Genomic DNA, 21,093 nt, shown 5'->3' on the forward strand with positions numbered 1-21,093 from the left:
AACACGGGGACAGGAAATTAATACTCTTTTTGACTTCAGTAAGATTAATCTTAGTCAAATAGTTCTGAGCAGCAATATATCAAGTCAGTCTAAACCTCAAGTAGAATACACAATTACCATGGCTTTGCTTTGCACTCCTGCACAGGATTAAAGATAAAAGCTCATTATTGAATGGCTGTTCCTTCCTTCAGCTTTAGCCTCCATCCTTTATTTTTTATATCAGGGAGGAAGCAATTAACTGGTGGTGAACTGACAACAAAATGACACTCCAAATGGCATTAATGAAGAACTACACAATAGTAACAGCACAGTATCAAGATTGTCAACAACTTTTCAAGCAGGCATGAAATTCCTAAACTGCAGTATCTGCAAAGAATTTTTCGTAGACCTGTTGTGTAGTGGAAAAATGTAATGAGATGAGGATATTCAAATGACAAATGGTGACAAATGTTTAACGCATTGGAGTTCACATAAAGAATTGTTAAGTTGTGGCAAATGCCAAATTTCAAAACAATACTTAACTACTCAGATTTCCATTACGTGGTGCTCGATTGCTCCATTTACACTTGTCCACACCAAGCACCTTCCAGATATTAGGCTGCTCACTCCAAAGATTTTAAGGACCTGAACTGCCAACAGTAATTTAACATTCAACTTAAATGAGCAATAAATGTGACTTTATAGTCACATTCAGGAGTCATTTGGTACATGGTTATCTAACATAAATAGTGTACCAATTTTATATAATCCTGGGTTCAAATTTAAATACTCACAGCGTGGGTCAGAATTCCAAATGCAAAATGAAACAGAGATACAACTTTAAGAACATCAGAAATTAAAGATAAACCCATGAAAGAAGATGGTACTCAATAGACAATGTAATAATTTAAGGACTTGCATTGCAGGTCATAGCAATAAATTGATGAGTTGGTTACATCACTGAAATATCCAACTATAATACCAGATGACTTTGAAACAAGCTGAAAATTACTTTAATTGGTGTCAACTAAAACTATGTTTTCCAAAATAATCACTTGTCAGTTTTAAAAACACTCGACTGGTCAAAATATCAAAAAATTCGGATTAGCATGGTTGCAATATTTAATATCGCAACAGGAGAAAACATTAAATCAGGTTGCACTGACAAGCTAAAGCTACGAGCACGAACATTATTACATTAATAACCTTGTCCTTACTGATGTTCATGGAATAAACAGGAAATGTCATTAATCCATTCTATAGCTGATCATCTTGTACAAGTGCTGATTATCCATTGGCATGGCATGCTCTAACTCCGAAAGAAGCCTTTTATTTTCTATATCGAGGGCATTAAGACCAGTTTAAACACCTGCATGACAGACATTCTGCAACATTGGCTGACTTTGCACAAACTGGGATTTGAAGCTAGGCTATTTCAAAAGTTCAAGACAGCATCGCACAGGAAGGTCAATTTAGCTGTTTTTGACTAATCAATAGCTAAAATAAGCACTTTTATAATGTAAAATAAACAGTTTTATGCTAACTCTTGTTTGTGGAATGTAAACTTCTTGAATAATGTAAAAGCCTGCATAAAATCTCTACTTTCACAGATAATCTCTGTGTTATTTCAGAATTTAGACAAGGCCAAACAATCTGTCACGCAAGATCTTACTCGAATTTAAAATATACTATAATAAGCAAATGCCAGTTCCCTATAGATCAGTTTATGTTAGCCGCTTAATACAGCTTATGCTGTTTGAGTAGAAAGGCACATCTGTTTCACAGTACATTTCCTTGGGTACAAAGAGTCAATTTTCTCTCTTCGGCTCTATTTTGATTTAATTCCTCCCCCCTTTCTCTTACCTTTGGTGTCACTGCACTGCCCTGACAGCATTTGCATGCAAATTGGTAATTAATTGGAAATACAGGTAATTGAGTGGTGGCGGATAAATAGGAAAAGCAACAGATTTGGTGATGAAAAAACAAAAGTACCGTTGTGCGTGAAAGCACTGGGTATGAAAAGAAAAATAAAAGAAAAGGGTCCATTCAGAAATTATACTGAAAGCAAATCCAAATATCATCCCTGGAATACTGCTCATGTAACCATTCTAATCTATCTCATGTGTAGCCTTTAAAGTACAATGGTTTAATCCATTTAACTGTTTACTTGCAAGAGAACATTTTACAAAAATATAAACATGCATCAGTATTACAGCACTGTGTTTTATCTTTTCCACAAGTTAAAGACCTCAGGGAGGGTGCAGCACTCAAATTACATTATATGGACTGTGAGTATACTTGCTGTCTATGTTATGTGAACATACCGGCACAATTCTGTCATCTGCATTGATCAGTTGGAGCCATAAGCATTGAAGCAGAGGCTGGTTATATTTTCGCCATTCCTAACTCAGGAGTCCAAGTAGTAAGCAGTCAGACAGCAAGGTAAGACCTGGTAGTAAAACTGAGAGGACAGCTTAGTCTCAAAAGTTAAACTAAGTCACGATTACTCTTGCCTCAATATGGGGTGGGTGCAGGGCTAGCCAGGGCATAGACATCATGAAAATTCTGTGTTCCAGGGGTAAAGTAGGTAGATTAATGATGATCTGAATTGGTACCGATGAAGGGGGCTAGTGAATGGTCATAAGAACCACATGGATCACAATAAGGGGACATGAAGAACTGCAGCTAAATCATGATTCATGAGCGAAATCTGCAAGTCACTCTTCAAACACAAGGTTGGAGCTTCAGCATATTGATAAGATAAACAACTGTTCACAAAGGTTGCAATCCAAATTGGGAGACATAAATGTTTCTTTTAGTTGCAAAATGAATGCAATATATCTGCCATGCCCTCACACACCACAGGAAGATTGTGAAGAAATGAGCATGGGGGTAAAGTGGTTTGTGGCATGGCACATAAGGCAGGGCAAGAAAGTGACCATGACTTGATTTAAGTTCTCCTTGGAGACCGAGCTGTTCCATCAGATATCGCATCAAGTCCTACCTTGATATCTGCAATTGTGACCATTTACTCAGCAATCGAATAGAATGCAGCTTGGACATTACCAGACATTCATGATGTGATTTCTTAGAAAAAGTCAGGAGTTAAGAAGAACTGTGGGTTATCGGCTGTTTTTACTGGAACAGCAAATAATTTTGGAAAAGATGACAACACAAAAGGTATTTAAAGAAAAAAAAAAGAGATTGCTTTCCTTCCCACATATTGTACCTCTGCTGAGTGGTGTCTTGTCTATCAAGAAATGAATGTGTGTGTTAGGATTAAGCTCAGCCCAAACAAGGGTGGTTTTAGGACAATAACTGTTACCCCTCTCCAGTTATGGCTCACCTCAAAGAAATCCTGAGACTGCAGCTGAGGAGAGATACAGCGCTGTTTACACTTCAACCAGGGCCATTGTGGTACAGACTGTATACCTCATGGAGATGAGGTTCTGATGCCTAGACCGGTCAAGCGATGCCATGCAGCGCAGCCTGGACAGGGTGTTATGCTTCATAATGGTGTACTGTACTCCACAGAATGGTGAACTGGCAAAGGTGGAGGGATGTGCTATAGGAGGATATGTAGCAGTGAAAGGAATGCTTTCAGGAAGGTGAGTTTGAGGATCCTAAGATCCCGTTGAGTCTTCTCGGTCAATGAGATTGTGGCTGATCTGATAAACCTGAAGCTTCACTTTACTGCCTTTTCTCTGTTAGCCTTGATTGCTTACTGACTAAAAAATCTTCTATCTCAGCCTCGAGTATACTTTTGTGGTCCAGCCTTGGTAGTTTACTGCAATAAAAAGGTGTAAAGATTCACTATCTTCTGAAAAAGAAATAAATTCCTATAACCTCTGCTTTAAATGTGCGACTCCTTATTCTGAGATGATGACGTCTGGTCCTAAAGACTTCCACAAGGTGCAACAACGTCACAGGATCTTCCCTTTTAACTCCACTAAAAATCTTGTATAGTTCAGTAAGGTAGCTCCTCATTCCAAAGATCCCCTGATGGCAAGGGGCCTAGCCTGATAAGGAGTTTCAAGCCAAGAGTTTCATAACCCTCCTTGGCTTGAATTGCTGCAAGCTTTGTGATCACAAACAGGGAGGCAATGGAGGGCCTGTGCAAGGCTGGATTGGTCTGGGAAGAATCTTCCAGTGTCAGTACCACTCTTTTGCCCTGTGTGCTTGCTGAAACTACTGTGCTTTCTTGAGAGAAAAGAGCATGCAGAGCAAGATAAAGGTTCCTGGTCACCTTCATGCCTTGCCTTTGAAGTTAGGCATCATGGCAAGAGCAATGGAGTGCAGGTCTGGAGTGCACATCCAGCATCAGCTGAGCACTCTGCTAGAAGTGGCTGCCACCTTTCCCATGGTGACAATAATTGCTTCCATGTTAGATTCCCAACATAATGAGAACCTGGGATGACTTCACCATCCTTTGTTCCAGAATATGACGAACCTGTCCAATGTTCCTATGCCTCTCTCTCTGCAGGTTGACCATGGGACTTACAGCCAATATAAAGGCATGGCATCTGATGGGGCTGAGCAGGTGCCCAATCTCCAGCAGTTCTTTGTATGTCAGAGTTCTGAAGCATTCCTTCTTTGACTGCCTGCAGATACACATCAGTGATATGTCCCCTTAATCTCTTCTGGAGTACCTAATGAATGGATTATCTCTGTGCTGGTGGATGGTGCAGGTGAACATCTTGCTGGTGCAGCCTCTGAGGGTTTACATTCCCTCCTCCATGGTGGTGCTGACAAGTAATGATGCAAGTTGTGGTCTCTTCCTGGGTGCCGCTAGTTCCATTGAAAAGGGAAAAAGCTAATGCAGATTCACCTGCTGGTGTTGTGCTCAGCTGACAAGAGCAGAACATAACATTACTCACTGAGCTAGTGCTTCATTGGCATCTCCACATCACCACAAGAACAGTCCTGGGGTCAGCGCTAGCCTTGGAAGCACAATGGGCAGGAGTCGTCAGTAGTTTGAGACAGTGAAATGGGAGTTAGTCTTTCAGTGGATATGATGCATGGGGTTCTAAAGACAGCAAACCATCACCCTTGAACAGATAGTCATGCAGTGCAAAAGTTTCAGTGAGTGTGTGAAGAAGGAGATGACGACACCACTTACTCTTGCAGGGTGCAGGAGATCATTGACATTCTTGTGACACTGTTGGCTATGCCTCTTCTGTGAAGCCACAGCACTGACTCATGCTGTGTTCTGTGCCCAGGCTGGATGGATCTGGGTTAATGAGATGGCCTTCTTCTCATCAGTCAGGAAGAGGACTGAATATCTCTCAGTGATGTTGACTAGCAGTGCCTGGAGGACACTGGAGCTAATATCGGTTTGTTAGGAGCCAGGTCTTCAGTTGATATGACCAGCCCAGGCTGAAGGATTGTTCCTTGGTTATAATGCCTGAAATGGTATCAAGCTGACCATTAAATACAGCACCAGGACCTTTGATATGAAATGTCCCACCAGTAATGAGAATCTCAACTTGGGCATCTCACATCTATTGGCGTAACCCATGTAACATTCTTGCTTGAATAGATAATAAGGAAGTAGCGTAATGTGTAGATCAAACTCGTCTTGGGTAGAACAGATATGAAACATGTTTGCTGCCACATAACGACCTCAAAGTGAGCATTGCCCAGGTTGCAGAACAATACTCAGACTCAAGGGAATACTTATGCCAGGATTTTGTTTAATAATTTTCTATGAAGCACCTGCAGAGTGATATTCAGTTGTAGATGTTTTTGCTGAATATTGTTATCATGATTCCCAGACTTCGATCAGTAAAGCCTCATACAAATTTTGCACAGGTTAACAACAACAGATCAAAGCAAACTGCATTTATTTTATCACTAACAGTCCCCTTTTCTTTTCCAAAATAGACCAACAAGAAAGCTTGGAAATTAAATACTGATCATCACTGCGACTAAAAATCTCTGGATCTCATTCTGTAAGACACATTGTAGAAACATGCACACAAAGGTCAACTGATGTCAATAATACACACACACTCAAGTAAGCTGTTTTATATCAATTTACTAAATACTTTAAACTGAATCCAAAGCAGACAAAACCTTCTTAGAGAAGTGCAGACAGGAGCCAGAGAAAACATCCAGGTTTGAGCCAACTGTACAACACCAGCAAAAGGCCTGTCAAGCCAATGCATTTCACATTAACACACATCTGCTTTAGATTTCACATCAACACCAAAGGCCTTTATTCTGTCCCTATCATTGTGTTCTTTGTTTACTATGCTGTGAACAAATTTTACATTTTTACCATGTTGCCACTGATTCTTGACTTCTTTTTTGACAGTATGTAAGCTGCAAAATATGTTGCTTGCATAAATAAGATTAACTCTTGTGATACACAGAGAGATATTCAGTGCCAAGCATCATAATAGTAGGGAAGGAACAAGCTGTTGTTTTGTGAGAAAGTCTATAAACGGATACAAGAAACTACAACCTGCATCACAGTTTACCGCTTGTATTGTGCAAACTCCATTACACATCAATATCAACATTATTTATAAATTGCATAGGAATGCAATATCGCATAATAAACTGCAAAGATTCAGAGTGACAACTGTCTGGGAATCATGATTAACTTAAAGAATTAAATATTGATGAGGATTGCGAAGACAGTGGCGATTTGCCACTACTTGTGAAAGGTTCACTGAAGTGTCACATAACAGATGTTGGAAAAAATGAGGTCCACAGAATTAAAGGAGCATTGACATTATGGATTCAACTTTGCTTTAAAAGAAAGTGATGAACAGTTGTTTATCAGAACCCACAGAGATACAGTCGGTTCTGCTATAAATTGTGCTTCTTCAACGAAAATTGGCTACAATGTGATTAAAGAATTTAATCCATTATATGTAGGTCATGAACTTTATTTACCTGTATTGGGTTTAATTGCGATTCTGGTCCCATTGGTTTAAATGGTGCTACTATTACGAGATTTTCATATAATGTGAGATCACACGGCAACAGAACTACCGCTTTATAATCAGAACAGACTGTAGAGAGTAGTGTGTCTCAGAGGTCAGCATTATTAAAGATCGATGAGGATGTCTATGTGTTGAACCTCAGGAGATGGGAGAGATACTAAGTGAATATTTTGCATCATTTTTTACTGTGGAGAAACAAAGAGAGGCGAGAGAACTCGGGTAAATAAACACTGATGCTTTGAAAACAGTTAACGTGATAGAAAAGGAAGTGTTGGAGGTCTTAGAAAACAAAGTTGGATAAATCGCTGGTTCCTGATCAAGTGTATCCTAGGGCTTTGTGAAAATTTAGGGAAGAAATTGCGGGGCCCCTAGCAGAATTATCTGTATTGTCGAGAAGCACGGGTGAGGTCCTGGAGGACTGGAGAATGGCTAATGTCGTGCCTTTGTTTAGGAAAGCCTATACAGAGAAGCTTGTGAACTATCAACCTGTGAGCCTGACATTGGTGGTGGGTAAGTTGTTGGAGGCTAACCTGAAAGACAAGATTTACATGCATTCGGAGAGGGAAGAACAAATTAGGGATAATCAGCATAGTTTTATGGGAGGGAAATGGTGTCTCGCAAACTTGATTGTGCTTTTTGACGAAGTGACCAAAAGATTAATGAGGGCTTCGTTTATGTGGACTTTACTAAAGCCTTTGACAAGGTTCTGCATGGCAGACTAATTAGTAAAGTTTGATCGCATGGGATTCAAGGTGAAATTGCCAATTGGACACAAAATTGGCTTGATGAGAGGAGACAGAGGGTACTGGTGGTGTAGGGTTGTTTTTTTGGACTGGAGGTCTGTGTCCAGCGGTGTTCCACAGGGATCAGGACTGAGTCCACTTCTGTTTGTCATTTATGTAAAACAATTTGGATAAGAGTTTGGGAGGCAGATGACATCAGAGTTGCTGGTATATTGGACAGTGATGAAGGTTATCTAAGATAACAAAGAGATCTTGATCATCTACATCAATGGGGTCAGGACTGGCAGATGGAGTTTAATTTGGACAAACGTGACATATTGCATTTTGGTAAAACAAACAAGGGCAGGGTTTATACAATTAACAGTAGGGCCCCGGGTAGTGTTTTAGTACACAGACACCTAGGGGTTCACGAACATCATTCTTTGAAATTTGCATTATTGTAGATAGGGTGCTTAAGAAGGCATTTAGCACACTTGCCTTCATTGCTCAGATGTTGGAGTCTAGGAGTTGAAGTTGTTACTGGATACTGGTGAAGGCTTCTTCTGGAGTACTGTGTACAGTTTTGGTCACCTGCTATAGGTAGGATATTATAAAACTGGAGAGGGTTTAGAAAAGATTTACCAGGACATTACTAGGAACGGAGGTATTGATTTATAAAAATAGGTTGGGACTTTTTTCACAGGAGCACAAGAGGTTGAGGGGTGACCTTGTGGAGGTTTATAAAATCGTGAGGGGCACAGATAAGATGAATAGCATAGGTCTTTTCCTTATTATGGGTGAGTTCAAAACTAGGGGGCATTTTATAAGGAGAGAGGAGAAAAGTTTAAAGAGGATATGGGGGTAACTTTTTTCTTTTTTATGCAGAGAATGTTTTGTGTGTAGAATGAACTGCCAAAAGAAGCAGTGGAAGTGGGTACAGTTACAACTGTAGATACATGAATAGGAAAAGTTTGGTGTCATATGGGTCAAAACCAGGCAAATGGGACTAGTTTAGTTTGGGAACAAAATAACTGCAGCTGCTGGAAATCATAACCAAAAACTCAGCAGAATAAAGTAAAACCCTCAACGATTACATGAGGAATCGTGTTGGAAAATTCTGAAAATGGCACAGTATTGGAATGCATGGATGCATTTGGAAGAGTAGGGAGACTTCATAATGTTAAGATAGAATTGTTGAAAATTATGGAAGGATGGGTATGGTAGAGTGAGAATCTACTTCAACTGGGAAAGGAGAATTGAAACATATTTTAAATAATTGTTAAAAGAACCAGGCAGACATGAGGGAAAAAAAAACACAAATAAGGCACTAATTGAATAGATATCGTAAGCAGACTGAAGAGTAAGAAATGGCAATATGATTTTAAAAAAGAAAACTAAATTGCTATGCAATGGAGGACGAGCAGGGAATTGCCCATGTGGATAGCTCTATCAAAGGGCTGGCATGGGAACAAAGGACTGAATGGTCTCCTTATGGCTATAAAATCTCGTAGCTCTCCCTATATATTAAAATTAACTGAAGTGCCCTCAATATTCTGCCTATGTTTCTAATTTCAATGTGCTTTTGCAGGTAGGAAGAAAGTGAATAGGAGGCAAATTGTCTAATTAGCCAAAACATAGGTCTCAACCCTAGTCACATTGAAGTACTCTGTAATGTAGAAGCGCACACTATTTCTTCTTTCATGTCAGTCAGTTTTACAGTGTTGTTTCATAGCAGTAGTGAGTAGGGTTCAAACTGCTTAACAAAAGCATTTCAGTATGACAGCTAATGGCAAATAGAAGGAACTTAGCCTCAATCGGGGCGAGAGAACACATACCTTATTCACTAAATTTCACAATCATTTATCTTTTTAAAACTTCAACAGATGTTAGGAGTTAAAAATTGGCCTCACCTCCTGAAGTTTTTTCTCAATTTCTCTAAACACAGTTTGGGCTTTGAATCCACTGACATTGGCCACAGCATTGGTCAGAACTGCTTGGATATTTTGTCTTCTGAAAATGAGAATAAAATAGTTTAAAGCCAAAAACATTAAAGAACATCGTCTGATTAGCGCATCTTGTGTCATGCATTTCATTGAAAACTTTATTTCTGGTATAGGAAAATTAGAACTTTAATAACAAATAGAAATGCAAACATATAGAAAATGCAAAACTCCCATGGTGGGTACAGCACAAATGGAGGGATTTTTTTTCCCTGCAATGCAAACATTTCCATTAGCAACAATGTACAAACGAACAGTTAATTTTGAAAATTTTGCATTGAAAAAAGGTTAGTTAAGTCCTACACCTTTCTCAATTGTGCAAACTGTCACAACAGGAAGCACTGTTACCATTCCCCTACAAGCATTCAAAAGAATTTTGGAAAATAAAGTTTGTTTTTCCACAGTAATTGCAATTAGCAATTTCAAGAGAGGTTTGAAATAAAGTGTAAAAATTAATATCTTAAAATATGATTGGATTTGCCTAATGAATTATATTCTATGGTTCGTATTCCCATCACTAAAGAACTTACTTCAAAGTCTCAGCTCATCTAAAATGTATAGGTTACACTACGTTGTTTTTAATTCAATAATTGAGAGAATTTTCAATTGCATCAGTGCATTCCAACAGTATGCAGTGTGTAGAATTTCCCAGCATGAAAATTGCCTCACATGTAAGCACTGAGAGTTTTACTTTCTACATCTGACTGAACTGAGTTAATTCTCAGTGCATTAATTCAGACAACTGATGACAGTTAGGAGTTCCTATACAGTGATGACACAAATCTCAGCCACACAAAGAACAATAGGATAATATCCCCCATCAATGAAGGCTGAAGACTACATTTCGGTAACTGACTGGATTAATTTACGTTACATAGAAAAGTACAGCACAGAACAGGCCCTTTCGCCCACGATGTTGTGCCGAGATTTAATCCTAATGTAAAATATAATAACTTAACCTACGCACCCCTCAACTCACTGCTATCCATGTGCATGTCCACCAGTCGCTTAAAATGTCCCCAAGGACTCTGCTTCCACCATCACAGCTGGCAATGCATTCCATGCATTCACAACTCTCTGTGTAAACAACCTACCTCTTCATACTATCTTCTCCACTCACTCACTACACTTTGTGGGAGAGATACTCACAATATTCAAACTTTTAATTAGGAACCTCTGCTGTATTTTAGGTTAGAAATTCTATTTGATGTGTAGAAAGACTCTTGTTCAGTCCAGCCCTACTTCTAGCTTACTGGCTGACACACAGGGCTGGATTTAATGGAGCTTCACGCAGTAGAAACCATGGCAGTTGAGCCCACTTAAAATGTTAGAAAGACCCCACATCAGTTAAATCGGAGGAAGTAAGGTGCTCATAGAAGATTGCACCTACCATCCCCAGGGTTTCAATTAGCTTGATTCATAAGCCAGTTGACACCTATGTCCTCAAGTGTAGTGTAGAAAAGCACAGCAGGTCAGGCAGCATCTGAGGAGCAGGAGACTCAACGTTGCGGGAGGGCTTATGCCTGAAATGTCGACTATCCTGCTCCTTGCTGCCAGATCTGCTGTGCTTTTCCAGCTACACACTTTTTGACTCTTACTCTCCAGCATCTACAGTCCTCACTTTCTCTCACCTTTGCCCTCAAGTCCACCTGCAATTTACTTTAGGCTCAGAGATTAAATGAAGGCTGCATGGTATTGCAGTTGGAATGGATTTGCCTCTGGTATCTTACAAAGGAACATAGGAACGGGAGTAAGCCATTCAGCCCCTCCAGCCTGCTCCACCATTCAGTGAGATCATGGTTGAACTGTGACTTAATTTTTATACCTTTGGCCATATCTCTTAATGTTTTGCTGAACAAAAGTTTATCTTCTTCAGATCCAAAAGGAAAAACTGATCTAGCATCCACTGCAGTTTGTGAAAGAGAGCTCCAAACATCTACCATTCTGTGTGTAGAAGTGCTTCCTCTCAGCTCTCCTGAATGGTCTAGCCCTAATTTTCAGACTGTGCCTCCCTAGTTCTAGAATCCCCAACCAGTGGAAATAGTTTATTTTTATCTATCCTGTCTTCTCATGTTAATATCTTGATGATGTTGATCAGATCACCCTTCACCTTTCTAAATTCGAGAGGAAACATGGTTCATTTGTATAACCTCTCCTCATAACACCAGAAGTCCTTGTATCAATTTGTGAACCTGCATTGCACTGCCTTCATGGCCAATATATCCTTCCTAAATTGTGGTGCCCAGATCTACTGACAGTGCATTTAGGAAGGTTCATCATTTCCAGTACTCTCTGCTTGCCCAAGACAACTGGCGACTGGGCTCTGATTGACTGGCAGTGCTTGGCAGATGGGCCTTCTGCCTTCTTTATTATCCTACAACAAAAATGAAACCTTTACAAAGCAGAGTTGAGAGGAGTGCAAACATCTTGTGGCGTTGTAGATGGGCGATGCAATTTCGCTGCATATGTTTAAATTCTATTAAAAGGAATTTCATAATTCTGCTGGTTTCCACGAATACTAAATTTCCCGTGTACAAATAATTTAATTTGCCAATAAACAGGTCAATTAGTCGAAAGCTAAAATTGTGACCATCTTATGGTTGACTAATCCAGGTGTTTAGAATGTTTATACGTAGGCTAGCAAAAGCGGAAGGGGACCCTCTTGTGTCCCAGTGGTAGTGTCCTTACTCCTGGATTGGGAGGTACAGGTTTAAGTCCCACCTACTCTAGAGGTGTGAAATAACAACATTTCTGAACAGGTGGATTAGGAAAAAAATAGGTTAAATTAAAGAAAGCAAGAGAGGAAAGGATTCTAGTGTCACAGTGATAATGTTCCTACTTCTGAGCAAGAGGCCTGGGTTCAAGTACCACCTGGGCCAGAGTTACTTAAGAAAGTTCCAGAACAGATTGATTTTTAAAAATGCGAGAGAGAAAGGAAGCCTCAGGTCTTGCCGAGAGGATGAAAAATGAGCCTTCACATAACCATGATGAAGACAGCAGAACATGGTGGTCAAAATCATTGGCCTGTAGCACACTTTATGGAAGGTATCTGATAAACCCCTGTAAGTCTGGATCGTTCATGGGGCAGACTTGCTTTGGCATGATGGGACGGCTGGGGTAGATACACATATTCTATGTTGCAAATTTAGCAATTTAAAAATGTAAAATGAAATTAGGTTCTCTAACAATGACTGAACCATTTTCAGTGTTACTCATGAAAGATCTCTACTTCCAAGTAAAGTTAACACTGAATGACATACATGTTCAAACTGCTAATATTTTCATTTTGTTTTACGTGTTTTACATCTAACTCTTAGTCAAAGATACCATGTTAAAAATCTCAACACCAGGTTAAAGTCCAATAGGTTTATTTGAAAGTACATGCTTTTGGAATGCTGCTCATTCGTCAGGTAACTAGTGGGGCAATATCATAGGACACAGAATTTATAGTAAAAGATCAAAGTGTCATACAACTGATGCAATGTATTAAACAAACCGAGATTGCTGTTAAGTCTTTAATCACTTAGAATGAATTGCAGGTTTTGATTCATTAATATTTAAATTCCGGAACGTCTTTCAAGTCACAAATCCCAGTTGTACTCGGACTGTGACTTGAAAGATGTTCCGGGATTTAAATATTAATGAATCGAAACCTGCATCCCAATTCTAAGTGAATAAAGACTTAACAGCTATCTCAGTTTGTTCAATACATCGCATCAGTTGTATGAGACTTCGATCTTTTACTATAAATTCTGCATCCTACGTTCCTGCCCCACTCATTACCTCATGAATGTGCAATGCTCCAAAAACTTGTACTTACAAATAAACTTATTGGATTACAAGCTGTTGCTGTGTGATTTTTTTTAACATTGTCCATCCCAGTCCAACACCAGAACCTCCATATCAAAGATACCATGAGTTAGAATCATAGAGATGTACAGCATGGAGATATACCCTTCAGTCCAACTCATCCATGCTGACCAGATATTCTAACCTAATCTAGTCCCATTTGCCAGCATTTGCCTCATATCCCTCCAAACCCTTCCCATTCATATACCCATCCAGATGCCTTTTAAATGTTGCAACTGTACTAGTCTCCACCACTTCCTCTGGCAGCTCATTCCATACACACACCATCCCTCTGCGTGAAAAAGTTGTCCCTTAGGTCCCTTTTATATCTTTCCCCTCTCACCCTAAACCTATGCCCTTGTTCTGGACTCCGTCCCCCCACACGCAGAGAAAGGACCTTGTCTATTTATCCTATCCATGCCCCTCGTGATTTTATAAACCTCTATGAGGTCATTGCGCCCCCACCCCCCCAGCCTTTGATGCTCCAGGGAAATAGCCCCACGCTATTCAGCCTCTCCCTAATAAGTCAAATCCTCCAACCCTGGCAACATCCTTGTAAATGTTTTTCTGAACCCTTTCAAGTTTCACAACATCCATAACTGGATGATCTTTAATGCAGATAGAGCCACAAGGATAGGAAATACTAGATATGCCATTATCAAGAACAAATCTATTGCGTAAGCCAGCTGAAGAATAATGGTCCTTCTACAACATTCCTGTGCATATTAATGTTCATTCAGAAGAGCAACTTCAACACAAGTACGTCAAATGAAGCTTGCTGCATTTTCCTGACCTTGTGCAAAATTGATGATTTCATCTTTAAATACTGAACTGCTTCTTGTTCACATATTTGCTACACAGAGAGTGATTAAGATTGAATAATACCTGCTCAAACTGGAAATTCCAGTACAGACTTGCTACTTCCAAAGGCTAAACAAATCAAAAACAAAACACCACAGTGTAAAGACTGATATTGTGGTGCATTTCCCCGTGCAGCAATTTCAACACAATGCTTACAAAGAGTCACACCATTGCTCATGGAATTGGGCTAACACAATGCCACACATTCACACCCAATGGCATGCCTTGGGCACTGCTTTGAGTGTATGTTGTTGGAAAAGCACAGCAGGTCAGGCAGCATCTGAGGAGCAGGAGAATCGACGTTTCAGGCCGAGCTCTTTATTAGGAACCTGACTCTGATTGCCAGCATCTGCAGACCTCACTTTCCCCTGGGCACTGCTTCACCCTCTATCATTGTTCCACAACTGAGAATAAATGACTCCTTTCATTCATTAGAATGGCACTTCAGGAAGAGTCATTAGTATGACTGAAATGTTAGCACCACGAAGTATGATTTAGTAATTGTGTTCTCAAGTGTTACCCAAGTAATAGTGAGACAATATAAACATCAATATGTAAGTGTCTCGCTCATACACAAGACAAGAGACCTTGGTCAGCACACCATCCACGTTAAAAGTCACTTCCTCCATCACCAACACATAGCGTCAACAAGGGTGAACCATTCACAAGATAAACTAAAACAACTTGCCAAGTGTCTTTCGAGAGTACATTCCAAATCCAGTACATTACCCACTTAGAATTGGAAATATACAATTGTTCCTTCACCAGAAATTCCCTAAACTACACTCTGGGTGAACCTGCACCACATGGACTTCAGCAGTTCAAGAAGATAGCTCATCACCACATTCTCAAGGGCAATTAAGGAGGACTGCCAGTGACAGTCACAACACAAATGAATTTAAACATCTCTCTCTAGGTTGGTGGCATTGTTAGATGTGAAGTATCAAGTTAGATGGAATTGCTTTCCATCCCAGCAATTTGCCTCATTACCAGTTTCAAATAGAACTCTTTTGAATAACTCCTAGAGTTCTTAGAGCAAAATATTGCAACATGCTTTGAGTCACGTCTTAATGATAAGGCAGAGACAGAATGAAAAAAAAGGGCCTGGGTGGGTTACTCTTCGGAGGGTCGGTGTGGACTTGTTGAGCCGAAGGCCCTGTTTCAATACTGTAGGGGATCTGATCTAATCTAATCTAAAACAAAATCCTGCATTCAGGATCCAAATAACTTGCCCAAAAGTTTGTGTTGACAACATGCTCAGCAACATGAGGATCGAGGACAGAAACTTGTGATATTAAGTTAAAAAGTCATCCCAAAATGTGGACCCAGCCAACAACCTGTTGAGACATTTTACTGAGGGCCACAATTCAAAACATTGTCTTGCCTGTGGGACACTGTTAGGAATATTCCAACACATTGCACTGGTCCTTTGCAAATCTAAAGCCAACATTAATAGATCTCATTTTAATAGACTCTGTCATGTACTCTGTGGGCTGTCAGCAAATCTTATTCCAGGAAGAACAAAGGGAAAATAGAGTAAGAGAATAAAAAAAACTTTGCTAAATTGCAGTTTATATTTCAAAGATGGACAGACTGTGAATGGAGGTCTAGAGGCACATAAAAGCAGCAAACCTGCCGAACTGATAGTAGGATGGGCTGCAAGTTACTATTTATCACATGAACACCACTGCACATTCTCAAACCCAATGCAAATAGTGATCCTCTTTGCTGAAAATTCATTATTAACACCATGCGTGGATGGTCCTGAGGCAGTCCATTGTTGTTTCCTTTATTAAACAAACAAATGGCTTTGACAACTTCATGGTGTTATTGAAATGGTTTGCAGAATACAAACAAACATGGTGGAGAATTTGGGATTGTATTTATGGTATAAAGCATTTTTCTGTTCTCTGTTCAAAGAAATTCAATTCAACAGTCAAAGCTAATTTTTTTTTTACAAAGTGGATGTAATATTATGCTTAATGCATACTCCACCACTTCATTCAAATTTTACAGTGGCAAAAACTAACATACAGTGGCCACTCATTTTTCCAAATGGCCTCTAATGCTTATTACATCTAAAATACTTAAGTGTTAAAGCACAATATTCCAAGAACAGAAATATTATTCAATTTTGTTCCAATCACACATGGCTATTGGTCAAAATGTTCAAAATGTGTTCAATTGTTGCACTGGTAGGAGCAGAAAAATGCTAAAGCTTTCCACTTAAAGAGTCATATGTCCAGATGCTGTACAGCAGCAGATGTACATGAGTAAGCTTAACAAAAATACTAGCTTTTTTCCCCATTAAAAAAAACACAGCTGCAGATCAACACATGCATACAACTGCTCTCTGCAATTTAAGACAATTCCAAACTGAACATTGTTTTTATTTAGAGGCTCAATGCATTTGTACAAGCCCAGCCACAATAATAGGTAACTGGAGAGACAGCTCCAGTATGTAAGCCAGCTGACAGTAAATATTAATCTCACTAGTCACTAGGGAAAGGCAGAGCAGCTTTGGCTGGTTCAAGTTCTTGAAATGCCTGGCTGTATAGGAACCACATTGTTTCAATTTCTCCTCGGATTGTTAATGGATTGATTTGCAGTAAAGGCGATTTCTAAACACACAAGTTCCAGTGTTAATATGGGATCTGGGGCCTGGCAGATACTCTACCAACAGGCTCTGCATTGTATTGCACTTTAATATGGCAGGACTCAGCTTTGACACAAGGAAATATTAACTCACCTTGCAGCCTGTGGGAACCCCATCCTGTATATTGTTACTACCACAGCACCACCAAGCCCGATGTTATGCTGCAGAGCGACCTTTGCCCCAAGAACTTGCCTCTTCCTGGCTTCGCCTCTCAGTTGCCAGCACAGTTCAGCACATTGGGCCAGGCCTGACAATCAAACACAGATACAATCGATTTTTAAAGCCATCACATACAATCACACTAACAGATAACACCTCAAATATTTAAAAGGGTGGGTGTTGTACTCAACTTATTCATAATACAGAAGTAATATTTAAAAGAATATATATAAATAACTATAGCGTGAGCTGTAGAAATATAATTGCTACATTGATTGCATTTCCATCCCTTAGAAATTGCATTTTTTGGAAGAAATTATTTCCAAAATTAGGCAAACTCAGTCTAATCCAAATTAACAAGCTTTTGTTGTCCTAAAACAGACTTGAATCTGATCAGGCCAAGGGCCAATCAGTGGAGCTGTGCTTTTGTGAATATGTTTTAATATTTCCAGGCAGTTCACTTAAAAGTCCTGACGAAAGGCTACACGTATGAAAATTTTTTTTGGTGCTCCTGTTTAAAGCAGTTGACTAATTTGCTGTGTTTTCTATTTAATACTCTAGTCCAATACCAGGTTGATGCCTGCCTTAACAATCATTCCTCTTAGGTTCCTTTCATATGCTTTTCCACATCAGCCTGAGTGTTTCATATCAGAATAGTCAACATGGAAAAAGATGGAGTGATAATTGACTAACAATAGTAATATGTAGATTGCAAACCTATTTAAATAACATAAAGTACTCTAAAGATTTGATTAGATTAGATTACTTACAGTGTGGAAACAGGCCCTTCAGCCCAACAAGTCCACACCGACCCACCGAAGCGCAACCCACCCATACCCCTACATTTACCCCTTTACCTAACACTACGGGCAACTTAGCGTGGCCAATTCACCTAATTTGCACATCTTTGGACTGTGGGAGGATACCGGAGCGCCCGGAGGAAATCCACGCAGACACGGGGAGAATGTACAAACTCCACACAGTCAGTTGCCTGAGTCGGGAATTGAACCTGGGTCTCCGGCGCTGTGAGGCAGCAGTGCTAACCACTGTGCCACCGTGCTTACTCACAGCTAATCTTGAACTTTAATCCATTATTATATTGAATCACTAACTTGGTCGGTTTATTTAAACCAATGCCAGAACATATCATTTAAGAAAGTGACCTGACTAGCTCAGTGTAGCTACCTGAGTTATTTAAATAGGTTGTTAAGTGCTTGGCCTATAATTACCTGTGTTTTTGTTTCTTTCCCTTTTTGAATGTCAATTATGTTGTAGTTTTCCATTCCTCACTTGACCTTGTCCAGATTTTTCACCATAGCCCATGTCATTCAAGCCTCTATTTGAAGTCATCCACTACTTTGAAAGCCCCTTAGCAACAATATTCTGGGGTCTTAACGGACCAGAAGTTTAACTGGACCAATATTCTGATCAACAAAAATTGCTTCAGAGGTTCAGTAAAGCCTTGATGCTCTGAATCTAAAAATGCAATACCTCACCGCTCAGAGTTTCTCTATTGACTGCAAGGCCTGAAATAGAAACAATACTATCCAAAAGGATGCACGTGCCACAACTCACCAAGCTTACTTCATTTTCATCTTCAAGCCCTGCAATCCCCTGCCTAATGAGAAGGCGCACAAGAACAATAAGACGGTGGGAACACTTATTTGCATATATACCTACTTTTCTTAATTGAATATTTATCAATCAATTTAGAGGCTAAATTCCACATACAAATCAGACACTCTAGGAAAGCAGTCACTGGAATAGGCAAATCTAGAGGCACCAGAAGCACTTTTGAGAGATTTAACAACAGAGGAGCTGAGGCAATTTTTTCTTTATTTCATTTAATTTACAATGGCTGTAGCTACTTTGAAATATTCTCACTTGTTTCACTTGGCTCAAAAACTCTCATCTCATGCATCTTTACTGCTATAAAGGTGAGGACTTTTTTTGAGTGATCTCCTACCTCAGTTATATCAAAAGCTTCAAATCTGTAGAACGACAAGTTTCCTTCACACTTCCGTTAATACGCTTTCAAACTAACTTTTTAAAATATCCCCCAGCATGGGGGTGACACTGACCCTGAAGTATCTTCATGCAGGTCTCTCACATTCTGCCCTCTAATGTGAAATTATTCAAAACTCTGCTGCTCTAAGTTTTATGTACACGGAGTCCCATTTATCCCTCTCCCCAATATGCTACTTTAGCTCCTGGTTATCAAATCCTTTGGTGCCCTACCTCTTTCCTATCTTTGTAATTTCAAACTCTTTCAGACATCAATGCTCTTCTAATTCTGGCCTAATTAGGGCAGCACGGTGGCTCAGTGGTTAGTACTGCTGCCTCACAGTGCCAGGCACATGGGCTCGATTCCAGCCTCAGGTGACTATATGGAATTTGCACATTCTCCTCGTCTCTGCATGGGTTTCTTCCTGATGCTCTGATTTCCTCCCACAATCCAAAGATGTGCAAGTTAGGTGAATTGTCTGTGCTAAATTGCCCAGAGTATTCGTGGATGTGAAGGTAGGTGCATTTACCGGGTGAAGTGTAGGGAATGGGACTAGGTGGGTTACTCTTGAGAGGGTTGGTGTGGACATGTTGGGCCAAATGGCCTGTTTCTACACTGTTGGGATTCTTGAGCATCTCTGATGTTAATCTCTCCACTAGTGGTGGCTATCGTTTGTTTTAGCCTTACACTTTGGAATTCTCTTCATAAAACATTTTGCCTCTCCAACTTATTTCCCTTTTCTACAATCTCCTCAAAACCTATCTTGAGGAAGTCATCTGATTTAATACTTCCTTATGAGAACTGGTGTCTTCGATAATGTGCTGGTGGATCACTTAGGCACATTTTACCATATTTAAGGACATTACGTAAATGTGATAAACGTAACTATCTTCAGAAAGGGAAATAAAACTGCAGTGGAAATTGAAGTTAATTCTCTCTATTTCATAGTAGGGTAAACCCTGCTACACATTCAACTGAATCACGTATTTTTTGTGGCCGAGGATCCCAAACACAATCTCTTCAATTCTGCACAAATGAAACCCAATGCATATTCAAATGTTGCCAAAACAGAACTCGTATCAACTCTCACCTGGTCTGTCAAATATTCTACCTCTCATACATGTTGAAACTCTGGAATATGTTGATCACTTCTCATACTATGGAGGCACCTCTCTCAAATGGTCACCATTGACAACGAGATCCAATACTGGATAAGGGTCTATTCAGCATTCTGCAAACTTTTGCACCATATGTTTGACAATAGACACAGCCAATCAGAAAGAATTGCAACAACGTATCCATCAAGCTGCAACAAGCTTTAAACTTTAGCATCTTAGTGATGTGGCAGACTGATGGTAGAGAAGAAAATCCCGCACTGCACGTTTTTGTGGAACCTACCTATGTTCCCAAAGATCTGAAGGTCGAAAATCAGCCTGTCTATCCATAAAGACCTCCGGCAGAAACTCACAACCGTGATTGGATATCACCTCAAACTCTAGTTAATGATATGTACAAGCTATTATTTTGGAAGAAGATTGGAGGATATTGGTGAACTCATGAGTCCTGCAGGAAATGTGCCAACAAAGCAATAATTTTCCTCAATCTAAGAAGATTAGCAATGAGGGCTTTTTGAAACAGTGATTGTGAAAGAATAATGAATTTCTATCATCTGAGAAACAACTAAACACAGGAAGCAGGGTCTGAAGAGCAGTAGGAGCATTACCAAGTCTGACAGCTGTTCCTAATATTGCCCATGCTCCCAATTCCATATTTCCTTGCAAGAAAAAATCTTTGAGGCCCCAAGACGAAAATTATATTTACTTTTGTAAAAGAGCAAGTAAGATTTCTTTACTATAATTACTTATAAAGATAATGAAAATAATCCTAATTTTGGCAAATTATTTTAGCA

General features: G+C 39.6%; 1 protein-coding gene across 1 annotated transcript in view; it reads right to left on the reverse strand.

The window, feature by feature from the left end:
- scp2a (sterol carrier protein 2a) overlaps window positions 1–21,093 on the reverse strand; it is a 76,338-nt gene that overhangs the window by 12,064 nt on the left and 43,181 nt on the right. Inside the window, exons 12-13 of the mRNA XM_060829794.1 lie at window positions 17,114–17,267; window positions 9,565–9,664 (exon numbers count right to left, since the gene is read on the reverse strand). Coding sequence (XP_060685777.1) covers window positions 9,565–9,664; window positions 17,114–17,267 — 254 coding nt within the window. The remainder of the gene's footprint in view (window positions 1–9,564; window positions 9,665–17,113; window positions 17,268–21,093) is intronic.

This window comes from Hemiscyllium ocellatum, chromosome 9 (genome assembly GCF_020745735.1).
Source record: "Hemiscyllium ocellatum isolate sHemOce1 chromosome 9, sHemOce1.pat.X.cur, whole genome shotgun sequence".
Taxonomy (NCBI): domain Eukaryota; kingdom Metazoa; phylum Chordata; class Chondrichthyes; order Orectolobiformes; family Hemiscylliidae; genus Hemiscyllium; species Hemiscyllium ocellatum.